General features: G+C 53.4%; 1 protein-coding gene across 1 annotated transcript; it reads left to right on the forward strand.

The window, feature by feature from the left end:
- Positions 1-1,192: 1,192 nt before the first annotated feature.
- TBC1D22B (TBC1 domain family member 22B) lies at positions 1,193-19,760 on the forward strand. Its single transcript, XM_014872767.2, has 13 exons — positions 1,193-1,375; positions 5,139-5,195; positions 6,155-6,471; positions 7,246-7,425; positions 7,904-7,974; positions 8,355-8,483; positions 9,344-9,409; positions 10,304-10,418; positions 17,046-17,152; positions 17,455-17,530; positions 17,812-17,939; positions 18,152-18,247; positions 18,713-19,760. Exons 1-13 carry the CDS (start codon positions 1,320-1,322, stop codon positions 18,839-18,841), a joined length of 1,527 nt encoding a protein of 508 aa, XP_014728253.1. The 5' UTR covers positions 1,193-1,319; the 3' UTR covers positions 18,842-19,760.
- Positions 19,761-20,716: the final 956 nt, after the last annotated feature.

Genomic DNA, 20,716 nt, shown 5'->3' on the forward strand with positions numbered 1-20,716 from the left:
CTAACTCGATCCTAACACAAACCTCAACCCTAACAATTTCGATTAGAAAGAGAAATATCAAGGTGAGTAGAAAGTAGATCCTTGAAAGATCAATAGCAAGGTGAATTGAAAGACATTAAAAAGTATAATAAAATGTACATACCAGAAACATGAATAAAAGGAAGGATAGGAAGAGGGTACTAGAAAGATTAATAACAAACTGAATAGAAAGCAGGCAGTGAGAACCTGATAAAAAAAACTATAAATAGAGGAATAGAAAGTAGATATTAGAAAGATTAATAGACCACAGATACCCAGACCACAGATAGCTAAAATGTGAAAACAACCAATTCCAAGCTTGGACTCTTTGTTTCTCGTTTATTCTCCATGGTCCTGGAGTGGTTGCTGGCTTTTTAATTTTTTTAATGGTTTAGGTTTTTGACTCTTTTTATGCCGTTCTATTTTGTACGTGTGTGGGGTTTTGGTTTTGATTTTTTTTTTGTTTATTTGTTTGGATTTTTCCCCCAATTCTTTGTGCTGCAGGTGTTAGGTATTGGCTATAGGGTGGCAGTGGGAAGAAATTTTATCCCCTAATTTGCATATACAATAGAATATTTGCATAATTACTAATTAATAATTATTCTTCAGTGCTCCATATGGGAGCAAGTGGGGTGGAGAATAATAGTAATAATATGAGAGGTGTTACTCCAATCTGCAGCACTATTTATGGGCTTTACGCACTATAAATAAAAAGAAGACAAATAATAGCGTCTGGTGCAGAAAATGCCACGCTGCCTGGAGGCAATTTTTAATTTATTTAATTTTTTTAATTCTAAAAGTCTGAACAGAAACAGCTCCCGTATCAGACCGAAGCAGCCAGTTCACCGGACATAAAACGCCACACGAGAAGCAAGCGGGATCCAGGGCGGGGATGAAACTGAGCCGCGAATTCCCTGGAAAAGCAGAAATCCCAAAATCCCAGAAAATGTCACTGGGCCACCCCTGCCGGAGCCGAGTGGTGCCGCCCCGCTCCCCCCCCCCGCGCCTCCCATGGTCTCGCCCCCCCCGCCAGCGCAGCAGGCCCCGCCCTCGATTACGTCACAACCATGCCCTCCTGCGATTGGTGGATCTGCGACGCCTCGCGCGCAGCGGCCAATGGCGGCGCTGGGCCCGCCCGGAGCCAAGATGGCGGCGCGGCGGGCTGCGGGCGGGCGGCCCTGAGGCGGCTGCGGGGCCGCGCCTTGCTCCGCGCCCCGCACCGCGCCGGGGGCCGGCCGGCCGGGGGTCTCCGCTCCCTCTCGCGGGCTGGCCGGCCCGCCGGGCCCGCCCCGCCCTCCGCCATGGCGGCCGAGAGCGGCAGGCAGTTCTGGAAGCGGAGCGCCAAGCTGCCGGGCAGGTGAGCTCCGGGGAAGGGGTGCGAGGGCCGCGCCCCCCGCGCTCCGGCTGGGGCTGGAGCCGCCGCTCTGCCTGGGGATGGGGCTGTCACCCAGGCTGCTCCTGGGGCTGAGGGCACCCCTGTAAGCTCGGGGGATACCGGGAGGATCTGTCCCGGCTGAGGAGCTGGTTGGGGGCCCCGGGGTTCCTTCCTGAAATAGAGGGGATGCCAGGGTCACCCCGGGCTATGGGACGGAAATTTTGCCGGCGGAAGGCGTAATGTGCAGGGGACAAGGGTAGGGTGAGAGCTGCTCCCTCATCTGCAGGACAAGGCAGGCGGTGTGGGGGCTACGGGGACCCCCGTGTGCCCCCCATGGGAAGCAGGATGGAGGGATCGGGGTGCCTTGGAGGCCACTTTGGGGTGCTCTCAGAGCCAAGGTTGTACCATCCTCCTTTCCACAGATCCTGAAGAAAACTCATCCTTCCCGAAGTCCTTAGAGGTGGCACCTTGGGTGGCAGCAGCTCTGTCCCCAAGGGGTGTCCCTGACATCCCCTGGAACCCCCCGTTGCCCTCTCCAGACCTCTCCTGGTCCCCCTCTGCTCGAGAAAAAGGACTGGGAGGGCTCTGCTTGTACCGCCCCTGCCTCAGTTCCTCTGGCTGTGGTGTCCTGGTTCCTCTCAAGGCACCTTTGCTCACTCAGGGATGGCAGAAACAAGTGGAATGTGGGATTGACACGGTATTTAGGAAGAGGTTGGTGTTGGTGAAGGAGAGGCTCCCTACAACCCCTAGTCGCAAGGCTGACATGGAAAGAGGGCACCAGCCTCTCTGTGGAGGCTCTCTCAAGTGCTTTTCATGCCTGATGCTCCTCACTTTTGCTCTCATTTGCCTTATCTGAACCCTGCCCTTCGTCTCCTGGGGTGCAGACTGAAATGCTTAGTTGGCTTTAAATCCTGCTAGGCCAGTTAAATATCTCCTTCTAAAGTGCTTTCACTCATCTGCTTGTCACTGTGCAGCTCCTTCAGGTTGGCTGGACAATCCATGTCTGTGGTAAGCAAAGGGAGAGCAAGGAGCTCTCTGTTCCTCCTCTGCTGCTCCTGTGGGAGGAAAATCCTGTGCTTTCCCTGGGTTATTTCCAGCTGCTCCTGTCTCTTACCCAGATTTCTCAGCCATGCTCTCAGCTGGTGGTCCTGGACAGCAGCTCTCTTCTGCACTTGGTGAATTCTGGGCTTTGCCTTGGAAAGCACAAACCAGGTGAACCGGTCTGGCCAGCAGGCTGTGACACTCTGCATCAGGAACTTTTTGGCAGTGTTCTCTCCTTCTCCTAACTGCCTGCTTGGCAGATCTCCTGGATCCAGGAGCCTTGTTACCTCCTGTGTGCTGCTTGTTTCCAGGCAGTCACCAACAGGTCTACAGCAGCCTGCCTCAGAGGGTGGGATGTGCTGCATCCATGGTCACTAGACATGAACCTCCCTTTCTTTTTCATCTGAGCTTTGAGAGATCCTCCTGTTCAGATTCTTGGCTCTCTCCTTTCTTTCCCCTGACAATCTGGCAGAGGGAGGCTTTGTAGGGACTTGGATACTGTGTTAGCTTCCTTTTCCATGACACTTTGTGTGTTTGGTCACTTAGTTGTATTAGCTTTTATTTGCTAATAAAGTTTATTAGCTTTTGGTCCGTGTAGATTTAGAGTGGATTTTAGGTGTAGGTTTAGAACTGGTAAATGCTGTTTTGTTTTTCTAAATGCTGTCTTGTGGTTTATGCACTGGGAATTCAGTGCCTGGTAATTTTCTAGGGATGTGTTGGCTGAGTGCTCTGGTGTGTTGTCTTCTGTGATGTGTTGTTTATTCCTTGCTCTTTATAGAGATGGGCAGCCAGGGTCTGCTGGGGTTATTTAAATGCTGTTTTAAAAGGGGAGGAACAGCCTGCTGGAAGTGAATGTGTTGTATCCAGAGGGGCAGTGGTGTTTCATGGCTATGCTCTGCTGCAGCGTCAATAACCCACACCCTGTGATGATCCTGTGAGGTGTCACACAGCCATTGCACCTCACACCACTGGTCACCCCTTGTACCCTACAGTGAACATCCAGGTAACAGGAAATGCCTGTCCCAAAGAGTTTAAACTGGGACAGAACAGGGGACCAGTCAGGCTGGGAGCACAGCTTAGATCAGCTTGAGATTCTTTGTCTGGGAGTGTCTGGGTTGTAAGACTTTAAAAAAGAGCTGTGTGCAGATGGGACCCTCTGCCATTGTATCTAACATTGATTCAGAGCCCCAGGAAAGGGTTTCCTCCCCCAGCACTGGCTGCCACATCCCCTCCTCTCTCTAGCACACACCCTTCATTGGCCTTGTGTAGTCCAGGCCTTCCCAGGTGAATCCCCACTGGCAGCCTGTGGGTCCTGGCAGGGAGGAGGAGCCTTGTGCTGGATATCGTGGGACAGTGTGAGTTTGGTACTGGGCATGGGAGAGGCTCTGCTGGCTCCTGTCCTGCAGGGAGCTGTCACAAGTCACTGGGAAGCAATGTTGATCTGGAGGGCTCGTTCCTCTTACTCCTCATCATCTCTTTGCTATGTCCACCCGTGGAGGTGCCTCTGCTTAATTGCTGTCCTGACTTCCAGGTGCTCATTAGTCATCACACTCTGTCCTAGGCTTAATCCTGGATGGATAAACTCAGTGAGCACTCCCAACCACGAGGGACAAGCACTGCAGTGTGAGCCCACCCCTGGCTGGGCTGCTCCACCAGGATCTCTCTGTGCTGTGGTTGTTCCCAGCCTCTGCCCTGGCTCTCTGCATCTCTCCCCTGCCAGCTGGATCAGTTGCTTGTGCATCCTCAGCTTGTTCCCAGCTGCACCAGGCTGCCATTGCTCTCCTCCAAGGCTGGGCTCTGCTGGTTTTACTGCTGGGCACCATCTGCAGCTCCTAGAAACCAGGCCAGCTCTATTGACCCAAGAGAAGCTTGTTCCTTGTGTGCCAGCCCTGAAAGGGCCTTTGTCTCTGCCGTGGCATTGCAGGACTTATTTTCCAGAGGTTGTTTTCCAGGGTGGGGTGGCTGTGAATAGTTCCTCCAATGCAGGTGATAACTCAGGATCCCTGTCTCACCTCCAGAGTCTGTAAAAACAGTGCTGAGCGTGTTTCTGGTGGCTCCTCTCTGAGGTGATGATCCCCATGTAGGGCCTGGAGCCCTCAGGCTCCTTGTCCCATGAGTCCCAAGGAACCAGGGACTGGTGACTCATTTCAGGCTACATAGGAAGTAGTTGATTAAACCAGGATTTGGACCTGAGTCAAACCATGTACTGTGCCAGGCATTCCTTCTTCGTGGCACTGGCTGTGGTCCTGAGGGCCAGCAAACCCTAAAGGGCTTCAAACCCGAAAGTACATTTATGGAGGAGCCCCAGTGTCACTGCCTGGAGTCCTTCCCTGTCCCACAGGGCCTGGGAGGGTGAGTTCCCCTTGCTGGAAAAGAGAACAAATATCAGAGTATGCAGCAGGTAGGCTGAGACACGTGGTCATGTGCAGTGAGCTGGTGGTGCAGGAAAGAGCAGATCTCAAACCCCAGCTCAGGCTGGACCAGGCCTAAGAGTTTAAACAAGGCTTTTTGCTACTGCAAAGAACAAATCTTCATCTGCATGTGGTATTTTGGATCCTGTAAGTTAGAAGGTTTTTGAAGCTGCTTTTGGTCTTTTATTCAGCTCCCAATAGCAGGCAAGAAACATGACCCCAGTTCAGGCTGAGGTTATTTGTAGGACCTTTTTTACAGCATCTTGGTTTTTTTCTTTTTCTCCTTGCTGCAGCATTCAGCCTGTCTATGGAGCACAGCATCCTCCACTGGATTCCAGGCTCACCAAAAAGTAAGTGTTTGTCTCCTGGAGATGCAGGCCACAAGGCCTGGCAGCTTTGGGGCTCAGCTCTGCAGTAGGTGGAGGTCTCCAGCATCCCTGGCACTGTAATATTGCAATAAAGAAGGACAGCAGTGGGGTGTGGTGCTGCCTTGAGCTCTGTGAAAGCTTGCAGGGAGAGCTTATCTGCTGGTGCCCTTTATGGCCAGAAATCCATACAGTAACACCCACATCAAAGGAAACAGACTTTTTTTTTTTTTTTTTTTTTTAGCAGTGTCTGATCCTTCTGCTCCTCTTTGGAGCTGGAGGAATTAAGGGGAAGGGAGGTAAAGCTGCCCAGCAGCTACAAGGCTGGAGAACTGCAGCAGCCTTCCCAGCAGGAAAAGGCAGAATTCCTGGTCTGAGCTACCTCCTTGTCCCTGTCCCATGCTGTGTAGTGGTGAAAGTTCCCTGCTTCAGGTGGTGGACTTTGGCTCCTGGAGCTTAAGAGTAAATTCCTTCTGTGCCTGAGGAACAGACCCAGGCTGGTCTGGCTGCTGGGAACAACTGCAGCTGTTTTGGGAGTGTCCATGGAAGGAGCTGTGCTCTGTGTCTCTCTGCCATGCCTCTCTCCAGGTTCTCCAGGCAAGACCTCTTTTTGGGTGTTAATCTACCTGTTTTGTGTAGGGTGGGGGAAGACAGAGCTGGAGGAGTCGTACCTGTCTCTCCTTTGCCTTTCTGAGCCAGGAAGGCTGGCACCTCTCCAGCTGTGTGCTGCCACTGTGGCCTCTGAGACTGCTGTCACAGCAGCCCGTGACAGCCACTCCTGGCAGTGGGCAGCCCAGAGAGACTTCACATATTCCTCAGGTCTGGGAGGAGGAACAGGGAAAGTGCAAAAAGGGGATTGGCTGATTGGAGTGAGGGCGTGGGGAAAGGAAAGAAGATGAACTCATCCGAGAGCAGGGCTCTGATCCCGTTCCTCTGGCTCCCAGCTTCATCAAGGACCGCTCCAAGGCCGCTGGGCTGCCCATGAAGAGCAAGAAGGCCTCCAGCTTCCACGAGTTTGCCCGCAGCACCAGCGACGCCTGGGACATCGGGGATGATGAAGACGAGGACTTCTCCTCCTCCTCCTCATCCTCTTTGCAAACTCTGAACTCTAAAGTGGCCAAGGCCACGGCAGCACAGGTTCTGGAGAACCACAGCAAGCTGCGGGTGAAGCCCGAGCGGTGCCAGCCTGCCCTGGGTGACCTGCCCACCAACTGCAAGGTCATCAAGTCCAGCAGCGAGGCCCAGCTCTCCAGGACCTCTGGTAAGAGCCATCTTCAGGAGCAGCCTCCTGCTCCAGTGCTCTCTTACTTGGCCCCTGAACACTTGCTTGTTGCTACTCCCAGTATGGGCAAGAGGCTGTGACACAGCCCTTAAACACAACAGAGGCTTTTGCTTCGTTTTAATATCATGTACTCCAAGGAGCCATTTTCAGAGGCCTGGCTTTAATGCTTGTGTCCTCAGCTGCTCAATGCCGTGCATAAAGGCATGTCTGTCCCAGAGTATTCCATGTTCTGGGTGCTAAGTCAGTTTTGAGATCTGTTAAGTTCTTGTTGGGACTTGCTCACTGTTTGCTTCCACTGTGGTTTGGTGTGCTGCTCTTAGCAGAGGTCTGGGTGAGGTCATGTTGACACAGCTTGGGCAGCAGCAGCCCCTGCTCGCTCTGCCCTGTCTGCCTGTGCAGTGACAACCTCAGGAGATGGCACTGGCAGCCCATCAGCTCCTCTTCTCTGCACTAGCAATTAGCTTGATTGGTGTTTGGATCTGGAGAGCAGAGCAGATCTGAACGTCAGTTCTGCCTTGTCTCCTGTGTCCTACCCACGAGCAGAGTCTGATCCACTTGCAGCCAGGTAAAAGAAAAGGAGGCAGAAATGGGGAGAAGTGGTGGAAGAGCCAAAACAAGTGCCTGTGAACTGCTGATCCAGTTCAGTGGTGCTGAGGAGCAGAAGGGGAAATTTGCAGTGTCTGACAGTGTGAGGTGGGGTTGGAGAGGTGGAACCTCCTTTCCCAGCTCAGTGCAGCCTCTGCTCTTTGCCAGAGGAGGCCTGTGTGCGGAGCCCCCTGCAGAAGCAGCAGTCCCTCCCCCTCCGGCCTGTCATTCCCCTCGTGGCTCGAATTTCTGACCAAAACGCCTCTGGGGCTCCTCCCATGACCGTGCGGGAGAAAACGCGCCTGGAGAAATTCCGGCAGCTCCTGTCCAGCCACAACACCGACCTGGGTGAGTGGGGCAGAGTGAGGGTGCCTCTGGGTGGGCAGGGGAGGGCAGAGGGGGGCTGCTGCCTGCATCAGATCTGCTTTGGGGTGAAAAAAATCACTGCCTGCAGTTGTACCAGATGGGTGTGTGCAGGAATCGCTCTGTTGGCAGATGGTGATGTCCTCCAACCTCTCCCTGTCTGTCCCTAATCATTCTCCATCTTGCACATGATGGTTGGGCTGTTGAGCTCTGCATGAGAACTCAGGTCCTGGCACACTGGTGACCCTGCAGCTCCCAGTTCTGTTCCTGAGCTGGACTGAAATCGTCTTTGCTCTCCTTGCAGCAGACCCACATCCCCAGTCATTGCTAGTGTGGGAGCCTTCCTGGAGGCTCATTGTCTCCAGAGCCTGCAGGAGCAGACTGGGCTTTCCTCTCCTTCTAGGTGTAGTGGTGCCTGGACGTGCCTAGGATCTAATGCATTGCCACCACTGTCCGTTTGCAGATGAGCTGAGAAAGTGCAGCTGGCCTGGAGTGCCCAGAGAGGTGCGGCCTGTGACGTGGAGACTGCTGTCAGTAAGTACCGGGGCTGTGACACCAGAGCCTGGGAGGACTGTGCCACCTCAGGGACACGTGCTCCTACACCTGCCTGTGCCCCATAGCCAGCTTTGCTTGTGTGTGCCCAGTGCCCAGCTTCCAGGTGAGCTGTAGGGATTTTTGATCTGGGAGTGCCATTGCTGCATCCTCTTTGAGCTCAAAGCCCAAAGGTGTGGGGACTGAGTGGTTCACTCTCTTTTGGGGAGCTGAATCTGATGAAGTTGGATTATTCCAAATTCCATTAAAGCTTTCCCTAGCTCCTGAGTTGTGTGCCTGATGTTTGTGGGTGCACAGCTGGCAGGATTTCAGGGGCTGGTGAGGAAGGAGGGGCTGCCCTGAGCTGAGTTTTCGCACTGCAGGGCTATCTCCCTGCCAACTCGGAGCGCCGGAAGCTGACCCTGCAGAGGAAAAGGGAGGAGTACTTTGGCTTCATCCAGCAGTACTACGACTCCCGGAACGAGGAGCACCACCAGGACACCTACAGACAGGTAGGAACCCTCCTCCTGCCTTTCTGCTTTGGCTGCAGCCCTCTCCTGTCTCTTGCTGCTGCTTGTCCCCTTGGGTGGGGTCATGCCAGGACTTGCTCCAGCTGTAGCTGGGAGGAGTTTTCTCTCTGGGGTGAGGGACCGTGGTTCTGAAGCTGCCAACCTTCCCAGAGAGAGGGTCCCACAAGGGGCTGCCTTCCAGGGGGGGTCTCTGGCAGATCTCTGGTGCTGGATAAACCTCAGCAAGCTGTGGCCTGTGGCCACAAGTGATCAGCCCTCAGTGAGATCAGCTCAGTGATTTCAGCTCTGCTTGCGAGGCCATTCCAGGTGAACTCGGGGACAGAGAGACAGAAGTGTCACATGGCAATTCCACTGAGATTCCTTTATGATCCAGCAGCTCTGTGAAGGGGGCCAGGGATGACAGCTCCCCTGAGAACTGGGGGGAAAACTGGGGTTTTAATGGGGGAAAGCAAGGGTGGTACCAAGGGGAAAGAGCAATGGGTTACAAAGGATTATCATGGCTACTAGGGCATGGTGGGATGTGCCCACCTAAGGGCCATCTCTCCAGGAGGGTTGAGATAAATTAATCAGAGCCCATTCAAGGGACATCCCTCCAGGGCTGTGGGTGGAGCTGTGGCAGGCCCAGTGGCCTCCACACTGAACTACCTGCCTGCACATGAGCAGAGCAGACTGCAGATAACTGTAGATGATTTTCTCAGTACAGTTTCATCTGTAGCCCTCACTGTGCTTGTCAGCTCTTGCCTGGGGGAACACTGATGGTGGATCCCTCCTCTGTTAGCCTGTGACAAGTTACTGTGTCCCTGGAAAGCACAGCTGGTGTATGTAACCACCTTCTTTTCCAGATCCACATTGACATTCCAAGGACCAACCCACTCATTCCCCTCTTCCAGCAGCCACTTGTCCAGGAGGTAAGGGGGGGTGAAGCTGCTGCCCTGCATTTGCCATGGGATGTGTGTGTGGAGTGAGGCCAGCACTGCTTCTAGAGAGTTAACTCTGTGGGGAAACTTCCCTGCCTGGCAGCTCCTGATGCAAATACCTCCTGGAACTGTCTGGTCTTGTCCCATGTTTCTGAAAGATATCAAACTTAGAGCTTGGGGATTATGAAGTCATCTCTTCTTTGGCAAGATGTAGCCAAGAGCTGGTAAAAAACCTGAAACTTTTTTTTTTTTTTGAGACAAATTGAAGGTGTTTGAACCAGAACATAGGGTAGTTCTGTTTTGCTTCAAAACCTCTTTCATGGGAACAACCTGGGCAGGGATGGGTTCAAGAGGTGGCCAGGAGGTGAGGGCACCTGTCCTCTCTGGAAAGAAGCTCAGTGTGTGTATGTGTATGTCAGAGCATGGTGTCCAGGGGGTTGGGGCACTCTGGGAATGTTGTTGTGATGAGGGAGGCTGTCCTGTTGGGAAGTGTCCTGATCTGTGGTGTTTTACTGGAAGTACTGTGCTGATACCTCATCTTCCCACCTGATGTTCAGCCAAGGAGGCTGTTCTGCCAAGAGGCACCCTTGTCCTGTGGATATTAAGCTGTCTGGGTCTTGAAAAGTTGAGTCTGCATTTCTTCAGGCAGAGGTTTTGATGAGGAGCCTGGACTGTCTTGTCTGAAGAGTGGGCTGGCCTGAGTGTGGGCTCTGTGGATGACACAGGAGTCTCTCCTAGGACTTTTATGCTTCTAACATGACCTTACTGCTGCAGAAGAGCCTGTCAGTGCATGGTCTGCTCTCCCTGAGCTTAGCAGTTATGCTTTTCTGCCTTCCCTTTGTGCATGGCTAATGCAGGTACCTGCTTTCCCTGGTTCTTCCCTAGATTTTTGAGAGAATCCTGTTTATCTGGGCCATTCGCCACCCAGCCAGCGGCTATGTGCAGGGCATCAATGACCTGGTCACCCCGTTCTTTGTTGTGTTCCTCTCTGAGCACGTGGGTAAGTGACACTTGCTGCTCTAAGCGCTCCTGGAGTGGGGTTTGAAGAGGTGTGAAATGCTGGCATGAGGAAAACTTGCTCTACTGGAGGAGAGGATGTTGTGCTCTTCATTCAGAGTGCCTGGGCCACTGAAGTTGTAGTGTGACCTCTTGCAGTGTCTCTGCTCCCTGGTTGAGTTGACTTCAGTTTCATAATCTTGCTGAGCCCCACAGAAGGTGAAATGCTAGGGGTGGGTTTGCATTTCAATACACTTAACAACCTCTCAGCTTGGAGGGGATTGAGATCTTCTAGGCACTGAGGGAGCTCAGGCAAAGTCCTGATAGAGTTGGAGGAGGGTCTTGCTCTCAAAGCTTGGACTTGGCAGGCAGTTCCTGCTCTAGGAGGAATGAGTGAAGTTTAAAGAGACCCTGCTGAGAATATAAAATAAACTGTTTAAATACAGATTCCTTCCCTTGCTGCTAGTACAGGTGTGTTTCTCAAACAGAGTTTCAGAAAGCAAACTGGCTTCTCCCTGCTGCTTCTAAATTTCTTGTCAGCCACTTGCTTTTAGCTGGAGATCAAATCCTTTCTACCCATGGTGTTTTTATTCTTGCTCTAGCTGTGTTTTGGAGTTGACATTAATGCTGGGATGTCATAATCCCTGTGTTAAAGGCTCTTAGTGTTCATTGTAAATAGAAGGAAAAAGGAATTTATAAGACTGTATTAGTGACAGAAATCCTGTTGAATTCATATTTTTAAGATCTGATCCAAAAGTTGAAGTGAGTGAAGGCCTAAGGCTTTGTAAACTAGCACTGATCTGCCTCTGCTGAGGGCCTTGGGAAGGGCTGAGGCACCTTGTTTGCCACTGAGACAGCCAGTGTGGGCAGGGTTGATCCCTGGGAAGTGCAAAGGAGAAGGCACCAAGTGTGGCTCTGATGGCAGCTGGAGTGAAATCCCTTCTGTGGGAAGAGCAGATCAGATCTGAGCAGGTTCCCTTTGAGAGGCTTCTCCTGTGGCCTGAGCAGCATCCATGGCATTCAGTCCTGGCAGAGGCCACTTGCTCAGGATTGATTTATTGGCTCAGGAGCAGGGCTGTGCACAGTGAGTGACCTAGGCAAGGAGGGAGCTGGTGTGAATCATCAGAGCTGCCTGTGGCTGCCTGGTGTGACTTCCTGCAGTCCTGCAGCCTGTTGGGTGTCAGGGATCATCTCTCCCTGCATGAGGCAGCAGAGTTCATGCTGCATTGGCCCTGTTGGCTCAGTGCTGGGTTTGTGCTTCTCACCATCTTCCAGGGCTGTTTTCACCCCTGATTAAAGCTTCCTCTCTGAATGTTTCCAGCTCTCTCTGAAACTTGGGTTGCAGGGAAAAGCTCCTTTTCAGGAGAGCAGTTGTGCTGAATTTGGCCAAGCAACAACAACCCTTCTGTCTCCAGAGCCTGGGATTCAAAGCCAGCCATGAGGTCACAAGCTGTTGTGGTGGCTGCCTGCTGCCTGATTTCTGTAGAGTCAGAGTTAAAAGACAAATCAATAATTGCCTTTAATTTCCATAGGGAAGAGCTGGCAGTGGTCAGTCCCTCATAACCCCTCTGCAACAGGATTTAAGTCATTGATTTGGAGCCTCCTCTCGTGGCTGCCTTTGCAGACAGGCCCCTGAGGAGCTGGGCAGGGCTGAGGGCTCTCCATGCTGGATCACTGATTCTCAGCATCCCTGGAGCCTGGATCAGCTCAGTCTGTGCTGCACCCAAGTCCCTGCAGCAGGAGAGGCCTTGCACAGTTTGGTAATCCTTGTGCAGCACACCCCAAGGGACAGCTCACCTTTCTGTGGGAAGTCTCTTGTTCAAAGGAAATTCTCATTGTATTTTTTAAGCTTTATCTTCCTTGGGAAAGGGAGCAGCCTGTATGGCACACACACCTGTGTGTCACCTGTGGCTATTCCCATGCTCACAGGGGAGTGTACAACTGGCCTGGAAAATTTTCCTTTACATTTTCTGGAAAGCTTGCTCTGGGAAGTTGGCACCAGCACTGGCTCCATCCTCAAATCTCTTCTCTCCTTTCAGAGCAGGTGCTTTGTTGAGCACAAGATCCCAAAGGAACCCAGTGTGCTGCCAGCTGGCTCCTCTGCTTGGCTGCCCACCGTGTCCCCTGGGATGCTGGCATTGGAGCTTCTGAGGGGCTGTTCCCCACAGCAGGGACCACTGCAGCTCCCTGGGGATCGTGGGGTGCCTGTGTGACAGAGCTGGCAGCCAGAGGTGGGAGATCACAAGCTGGTGATGTTGCTCAGCTCTGAAACACAAGGCCAGGATGACTCCCTGCTCTGCTGCTGCTCAATCCAGGAGCTGCTCATGGAGCAGTCTCACAGGCTGGTCCCACTGCCAGGCTCATTGTAGACTTCTGATCCATCCTCCCCTGCTTTGGGCAGGTATTGCATTTGCAGACAACAAATCATCTTTTCTATGGATCACTTAAAATCTCTCTTCGGAGCTCACCAGCTGATTGGTGTGTCTGATTGATAATTTCTCCATTATTTCTGTTACCAGCCCAAGGCCTGGAACATCCTTTGGTGGGCTTGTCTGGCATTCCCTCCAAGGGCTGGAAAAGGGGAAAATGGCAATGGAGAAAGGGAGGTGGTCTGGGCAGGGAATGGCTCCTACCTTAGCAGTCACTTCCAGGGAACAGTTTGGCAGCTTCCTTTGTTTGGAGTTGACACAAACAATGAAACAGTCAGCAGTTACCCAGCAAGCTCCAGGCCCTTGTGTGCAGAGACATTAAATACATTAAATACATTAAATACATTAAATACATTAAATACATTAAATACATTAAATACATTAAATACATTAAATACATTAAATACATTAAATACATTAAATACATTAAATACATTAAATACATTAAATACATTAAATAGCCTCGGGGCAGGGTGGGAGCTGTTTGGCCACACTTCAGGGCCTTCCACTTGATGCCTTTCCATCATCACCATGGAAGGTGCAGGAAGGATCTGGGCCTCTCCAGGTCCTGAAGGAGGGGAACTGAAGGGGAAACATTCACAGGGAGCAGTTTTTCCCAGCTGCCCTGGATGCTCTGGGGACTGGATGAGCCCATTATTAACCTGCATCTTGTAAGCTTGTCTGAAGGCATCCCACTGCCACTGTTTGCCTCTTCTTTCTGAGCAATGCCTTGAATCCTGTGTGCCCCTTTGACCAGCTTCAGAAAACACCAGCTAGGCTGAGGCAGGAAGAAGTTTATCCCCAGAATTTTCCAGTCCTTGTCTGAACTCCTCAGCCCCCTTCTGCCAGTTGGGACCAGTTGCTTTTCCCAGTCTGGATCCAGACCTGCTGCTGCTTCCAGGTGCTGGGCAGACTGCAGTGCACCCTTGGCAGGTGGGACAGCTTTAGCTGTGGTGTTTTCCCCTTTGCACAGCATGGCAAGCTGGCTCATCTCCTGTGATCCTCTCCCTGCATCCTGCATGGGCACCACTGCCTCAGCTGCTTGGCAGCAAACATGGAAGCTTTGGGCCCCTGCCACTGACTGCTCCATAGCTGGAGTAATTCTTCCTCCTGGCTGATGCAGGTGCTGCTTAGGAAGAGCTTGAGGGAGGTGTTGAGGCTGCAGGAGCAGCTGAGCTTGTTGTTGGTGCCCTCTGGATGGGCACAGGCACACAGCACCTCTGGGGAGGATGGGGATGTAGAGAGATGCTCTGGCAGCTGAGGAATTGGGGCAGGAATGACAGCTCAGCACCTCCTGGAGGAAACATATCCCTGTTTCTCCAGGTCATCAGAGAGGGCATAACAAGCACGGGGACACTGAGCTTTCAGTCCCCCCCAGCTCAGGTCCTGCAGCCCCTCTGCTGAGTCACTCCCAGCTCTCAGGGCTGTGTTTGCATTTAGGATGGCAGTGACAGAGCTCAGAGGTGAGTTCAGCATCCCCAGGTGTGTCAGAGCTGGCCCTGCAGTCTCTCCCAGTGCTCTCTGCCTGAGTGACACCACTTCCATCCCTGATTCCAGGCCTTGCATTAGAGGTTGTCCTGGCTTTGGGACCTGTTTGGCACCACACCAGGGCTGTGGAGGGGAGCAGTGCCATGGGAAGTATTGATCTTATTTGCTTCTGGCTGGCTTTGTCACTAAATCCTAATCCCAGTCCAATGAGGTCACTGCAGGAGCAGAAACTTGGGTGAAGGCAATGGGGACACTTGTGTCACCACTCATCCTGACCTCCAGTTTTGGCCTGGCCTGGGGCTCGCTGCAGGCAGTGCAGACTTGCCCAGAGCTGTGGGAATTTGTGAGCTGAGGCTGGGCTTAACTCTCCTCCAGCTCTCCAGTCCTGCCCTGAGCCCCCACTGCCAGCATAGGAGGAGTCATTAAAGCCTCTCTATGGAAAGCAGGGATGGGGCTGCATGGAGCCCTGGCTTCTCTGGTCTTTTCTTTCTCCTGTGTCCTCCTTGAGCCCTTTTGAAATGTCACTCACAGGAACTTTGCTTTTGTTGAGCCCTTGTTGTCCCTGGGCTCAGTGTGGCACTGCTGTAGGTGGCTGTCACCAGGCCAGTGGCTTCCTTTCAGTCCCTGTCAGAGCCATATGTTGGGTATTTCCTTTCCATGAGGCCTCTTCAGAGCTGCTGCTAGGCAGGTGTTTGTGCTGAGCCACACTCCAGACACCTGGGGTTTGGTTCAAAGCCTCTTGCAATGTGTGTTGGCTCCGGCTGGGGATCTCCTGCCCCTGTTTTGCTTTGACATGGGGGTGCTGCCAGAGCTGCTCCTCTTGTCCCTGTGCTGGTGCAAGCAGCAGTGTTCCAGTGTTCCCCATCACCTGGGCAGGTCCCCACAGCCCCTTCTCCATCATGGTCCTCCATCCACAGGCAGGTCTTTGCACAGGGCTCATTCCCTCAGGGCTGAGCCTGCCCCTGCCACCCATCCTGGGTGTCCACATGTCCCTGTCCTGCTCCTTTGCCTGCCCGTGCACCTTCCTCTCTGTGAGACCTCAGAAAGGAGATGCACATCAAATAGATTTTACCTTCCTTTCTCCCTACCTGCACCACGTGAGAGTGGCTGTAGAGAAGCCAGCAGAAGAGTGACAGTTTTGGATGGTGATGATGATGTGCAGCTGGAAAAGAGCTTTGCTGCTCTTTTCTGCAGTACAAGATTGTGAGATTAGTGGGTTAAGCTCTTGTTTGTCCCTAAAGCTCCTGGTGGCAGTTAGCTCTGGAGCTGAGCCCTGCCCCACAGGAGAAGCAGAGGTGGGAGCAGTGTTGGAGTCACTGGCTCTGTCCTGCCCTTCCTGCTCCAGGCAGGATCTCTTGGTGTTGGTTTTCCCCAGCCTGTGGCAGTGCCTGCAGTGTATCTGAGCCAAGAGCCTGGCTCCAGCCCCGAGCCCCATCTTCTCCTTCTCTTTTTTCCAAGGAACATCAAAGATGCTTGCCAGGATTTCTGAGCCTCTGAAATTGGAGATGGGCCAGCTTAGCCCTGTAGTTTGATCTGATTTAGTGGCATGACAGCAGCATGGTGGGTGCTCTCTTCCCAAGGAGAAAAGGGAGAGAACTGCTGGGTCAGTGAAGCCAGGAGTCAGACCTGTGTCTCCTGACTGTCTCCCCACCTCGGTCCCACTGCCAGCAGGTTAAGGTGAGCCTGGCTTGGAGCAGGTGATTGTGCTCCAAGCTCAGCCAGCACCATTGTCATTCCATCCTCAGGCATCTCTGCCTTACACACCCTGGGGGTTCACAGGCCCATGTAAAGCAAGGAACCTTTTTCACTCTGTGAGAACCCTTTGGGGACAGAGCTGCCACTGACCCTTGTGCTGTCAGACTCCCCCTTGGTTTGAAAAACAAACTTGCCCAAATCTCTGCTTCCCCCACACCGAGGCTCTTCCGTGCATGGGGCAGCTTCTGCTTGCTGGAGTTCTCCTGCCAGCCAAGCTCCAGGAGAGCAGAAACCCCACAAAGCTGAGCCCTGTCTGCCACATGGCCCAGCTGTCCCTGTGCTGGATTTAACTCAGTGCCTTCTTTGCTGCCCAGGAAGATCTCTGCATGCTCTTGGGTCCTTGCAGCTATGCCTGAGGGTCCTGCTCTCCTAGAGAGGTTCCTGAAGCTTTGGCAGCTCTTCCTCATGAGGAAGCCTCTGGGCTGGGTGTCTCTGCTGTGCTTTGGTCCTGGGATGATGCTGATGAATCGAGCTGGGAGCAGGAGCTGGCAGCTCCCTTGTGCTGCCCCAGGCCATGGGCAGTGTTTCCTTCCCTGGTTTCTGGCTGCACTGAAGGTTTCCCCTCTCCCAGTTCTCCCTGTGGTGCTCCCAGCTGGCACGGACCTGCTGTCCCCCAGGGCAGGCCTGCTCTGGCTAAAGGGGTTCCAATGTGCCAGAGCTTTGTCCCTGCACAGCCCTTGTCCCAGAAAGGAGGGCAAAAATGCTATGGGATCCCTCCTGTGGTTCCCTGGGGAGCTGGACTGGGTTCAGGGCAGCAAGACCTGAACAAATCTTTTGGGGTTCTTCAGCTGGAGAAATAGGTGAGTGCATGGGTGCTGTGACTGTGCCAGGCACACCCCTGACACACAGGGAGTGTTGCAGTGTCTCCTGCAAAGCTTTGGCCTGACAAAGCCCCTGGGATTTTCCCATGTCCTTGGTGTCCCCCATCTCCCTGATGCTCTTCCCTCTTTGTTTTGCAGAGGAGGATGTGGAAAACTTTGACGTGACAAACCTGTCCCAGGATGTTTTACGGAGCATTGAAGCTGACAGCTTCTGGTGCATGAGCAAGCTGCTGGATGGGATCCAGGTGAGCCTCTAGGGCCACAGGAATTCCTTTGCCCTCGCTGGGGTGGCAGTGTAGTTGTCTCCTCTCCCTGTCTGGGTGAGTATTCTGCATGCTCTAGCATTCATGGAGCTAAATGTCAGTGAAATGCTGGGGAGGTGGGTGCTGTGGCTGTTGAGATGGCCCCATCCTGACCAGGGAACTCAGAGCAGGCAGATGTGGTGCTCATGATAATCTCATCCCAACTGTCCAGCTGCTGATCTGGGCTCCATCATTTCTAACTGTTGTTAAAGCTGCTGCTTCTGACTTGGGGCCTCTCTCCATAGGACAATTACACCTTTGCACAGCCAGGGATCCAGAAGAAAGTGAAAGCCCTGGAGGAGCTGGTGAGCAGGATCGATGGTAGGTGACACGGGAGCCTGCTCAGGTTTGTCACAGCAGAGGGAGGCCTCCTTTGGGACAACTCTCAGGGCAGGGATAGACACTTCTGACAACACTCATGGAACCAGAGCAGGGGAGGGTCAGCCAGAAACTTCCTGGTGACAGCACAGGGTGAGGAGAGGAGGAATTTGGGAGAAAAAGGTCTCAGCCTGGAAGTGTGTGAAAGGCACTGTGCTGTGAGCAGCATGCAGGAGCTGGGGCACTGTGAGCCCCAGGTGTGTAAGTGAAATGTGCTGTTTCAGAGCAGGTACATAATCACTTTAGGAAGTACGAGGTCGAGTACCTGCAGTTTGCCTTTCGCTGGATGAACAATCTGCTCATGAGGGAGCTCCCCCTCCGCTGCACCATCCGCCTCTGGGACACCTACCAGGTATGCACTGGCCTCCCTGTCACTGTCCCCAGTGTCCCTGTCCCCAGTACAGACCCACAGAGGTCTCCTGGCACCAGCTGGGGTGCTGAGGGAAACAAAGCAGTGTGGGCCAGGATGTTTGCAGGCAGCTGGGTGGAGGGTGGACATCTGTGGCTGGGGGGTTGTTCTCCAGCTGAGCTGCAGGAGCTCACCCCGAGTTTTGCTGTCCACAGTCAGAGCCAGAAGGATTCTCCCATTTCCACCTGTACGTCTGTGCTGCCTTCTTGATCAAGTGGCGGAAGGAGATCCTGGATGAGGAAGACTTCCAAGTAAGAGCCTGAGGTTGGGGGTGATTCCCTGGGGAAGTAGAGGGGAGAGAATTGCTCTGGTTGGGAGCCCAGTGTGGACGTAGACAACTGTCAGAGCTGGCTCCAAGGTCATCTGTTCTCAGGAGCTGTGTCTAGAAGTAACTTGAGCCTTGGTGATCAGGACAGAGAACTGAGCTATAGGGGGGTTCAAACATCCCATTCCAGCTGTGATCTCAGTGTTTGCCCTCCTGTGTCCAGCTGTAACCCTATAGCAGCACCCTTTATTGCAATGGGCTTGGGGTGCTTCACTGGTTCAGATCTAGATCCAAGCACATCTTGATGTTGTCCCTGAGCCTTTCAGACCTGCGAGCGTGGTGGGCAAAAGTTACTGAGCACTGCTACCACTGCTCAGGCTGGCCCCAAGCCTGCACTGGATCTGTGCTCTGCCTTCAGCCTCTCCAAACTAAGCATCTTCCCCTCTTCCAGGGTCTTTTGATGTTGCTACAAAACCTGCCCACGATACACTGGGGTAATGAAGAGATTGGGCTGCTGCTGGCTGAAGCCTACAGACTCAAGTACATGTTTGCAGATGCCCCAAACCATTACCGCCGATAGGTGCCCAGACTGGCTCCTCCCTCCCGTGCCCACCCCTCGTCCTGGCCCGATCTGATCACTGTGGCATTTTTGTCATCCCAAGTCCTCAGACACTCCAGCCAGGAGCTGCTCCTTGCTGTACAAAGCTCACCTGAACTCTTGTCTTAACTCTGAACGTGTGCCTGTCTGCCACTCCATGCGCCTGGATGTGCCATTTTGACGACTCTCAGTATTTCACTCCGTGCTGGTGGCTCACGCCAGGAAGGGAGGCTTCAAGGGGCTGAGGGAGAACATGGGGGAAGTTTTCCAGATAAACTGAGCCGGGGTCGAAGCCCTCCTGTCCTCTCCACTCCTGTCCCGGCCTTGTCTGGCCGGGACCACTTCGGCTTTGCTGCCTCCTGCTGCCCTGCACCACGTGCGCTGCCCCATCTGCTCCCTCCTCTCTTCTGACACTTTTGCGCCAACTCCCAGATGAAAATGCCTTATCAGAGACCTGCCTGGCTGCAGAATCCTTCCCCACCAGGGTGGCAGGGCAAGAAGTTTCTCTCAGGGCCTACCTTCGCTCCGAGGGTCCAGAGACCCCCCAAGCACTTTGTGGGTTCACAAGAGAGTCCCTCGTGCCTGCCCTCCCTCCTCCTCTCCATCCTCTTCGCCTACCTCTCCCCCAGGGCAGCAGGGCAGGCACAACGGGGGCCACGACCACTCCATCCACACACACACCTGCAATGACACGTGCCAGCCTGGTGGAACTTTTGGTGACTGATGTTATGTGAGTACAGCCCCATGCAGTGTGTGGGGAAGGCACAGAGGGGGTGCTGGTATGGGAACAACATCTCTCAAAAACCTCCTGACAACGTCCCCACTCCTCCGAGGCGTTCTGTGTATATTGTGTTCTTGTGTATATGGGTCAAAGATGTACAATATATGTCTTCTCTTTGTAGCAGATTTTATATTTATAACATGAACCCCTTGTTCTCCCCATCCTCTCCACGCCTGAGAAGGATGCCTGGCTATGGTGGTGTAGGGTTTTGAACCCCTCTGGAGGTGGGGGGTGGTTCCAGAGCTGCAGGTTTCTACCCTGACGTGTTCTGGCAGTGCTGGCTCTGCCCGAGGTGTGACAGAAACTCATCTCAGGCTTGGGGCAGTGGAGGAGAGGGCAGCTCCCAGCAGGAGCAAGGGAGAGGCCACTGGAGACACAGGGTGTGCAGTGCTGGCAGTGCCTCCCCGGGCCCTGCAGGGCAGGGCTGTGCTGGGGCTGCACTGCAGGGAGGAGCAGTCCTGGATGCAGGAGAGGCTGGGAGGAGCAGCCAGGACAGCTCTGGTGCTGTCCCCCAGCATCCCTGTGGGCATCCCTGGCTGGGCTGCCGTGGGTGCTGTTAACTCGAACCTCTGGGGGTGTTTCATGGCCATTCCCTTCCGTGGGCAGAACCTCTGTGCTGTGCCCTGGGCTGGACTGGGAGCTGGGTCTGTGCCACCCTGGCTTTCTGCCAGCACTCCTGCTGGGCCACCAGGCCTTTCCTGGCAGGGCTGGAGGCTCCCGGTGCCTCCACCTTCCCTTTCTGGTCCCACTGGGGAGAAAGCAGCAGGCAGTGAGGCCGGGGCCAAGCATGTGACAGGCAGAACCTTGTTGCCAATAAAACTCCAAACAGTATCTCAAGAAATCACTTTCCTAAGGTGCAGTTGTTTTTCTCAGGCATTTGGACTTTATGTTTGTGTGTGCCTTTTGTTGTTTTTCTCTGAGAAAACAGAGTGATGCTTAGTTTAACCTCATTTTTAAAAGAAAGAATTAAAAAAACTCCAAACAAAAAAAAAAACCCTACAAACAAGGTGGCACCTCTCCATGCAGCACCCAGCTGTGTCACCCACTGCACAGGGGACACAGGACAAGAAACCCTC

This window comes from Sturnus vulgaris, chromosome 29 (assembly GCF_052056855.1).
Source record: "Sturnus vulgaris isolate bStuVul1 chromosome 29, bStuVul1.hap1, whole genome shotgun sequence".
Taxonomy (NCBI): Eukaryota; Metazoa; Chordata; class Aves; order Passeriformes; family Sturnidae; genus Sturnus; species Sturnus vulgaris.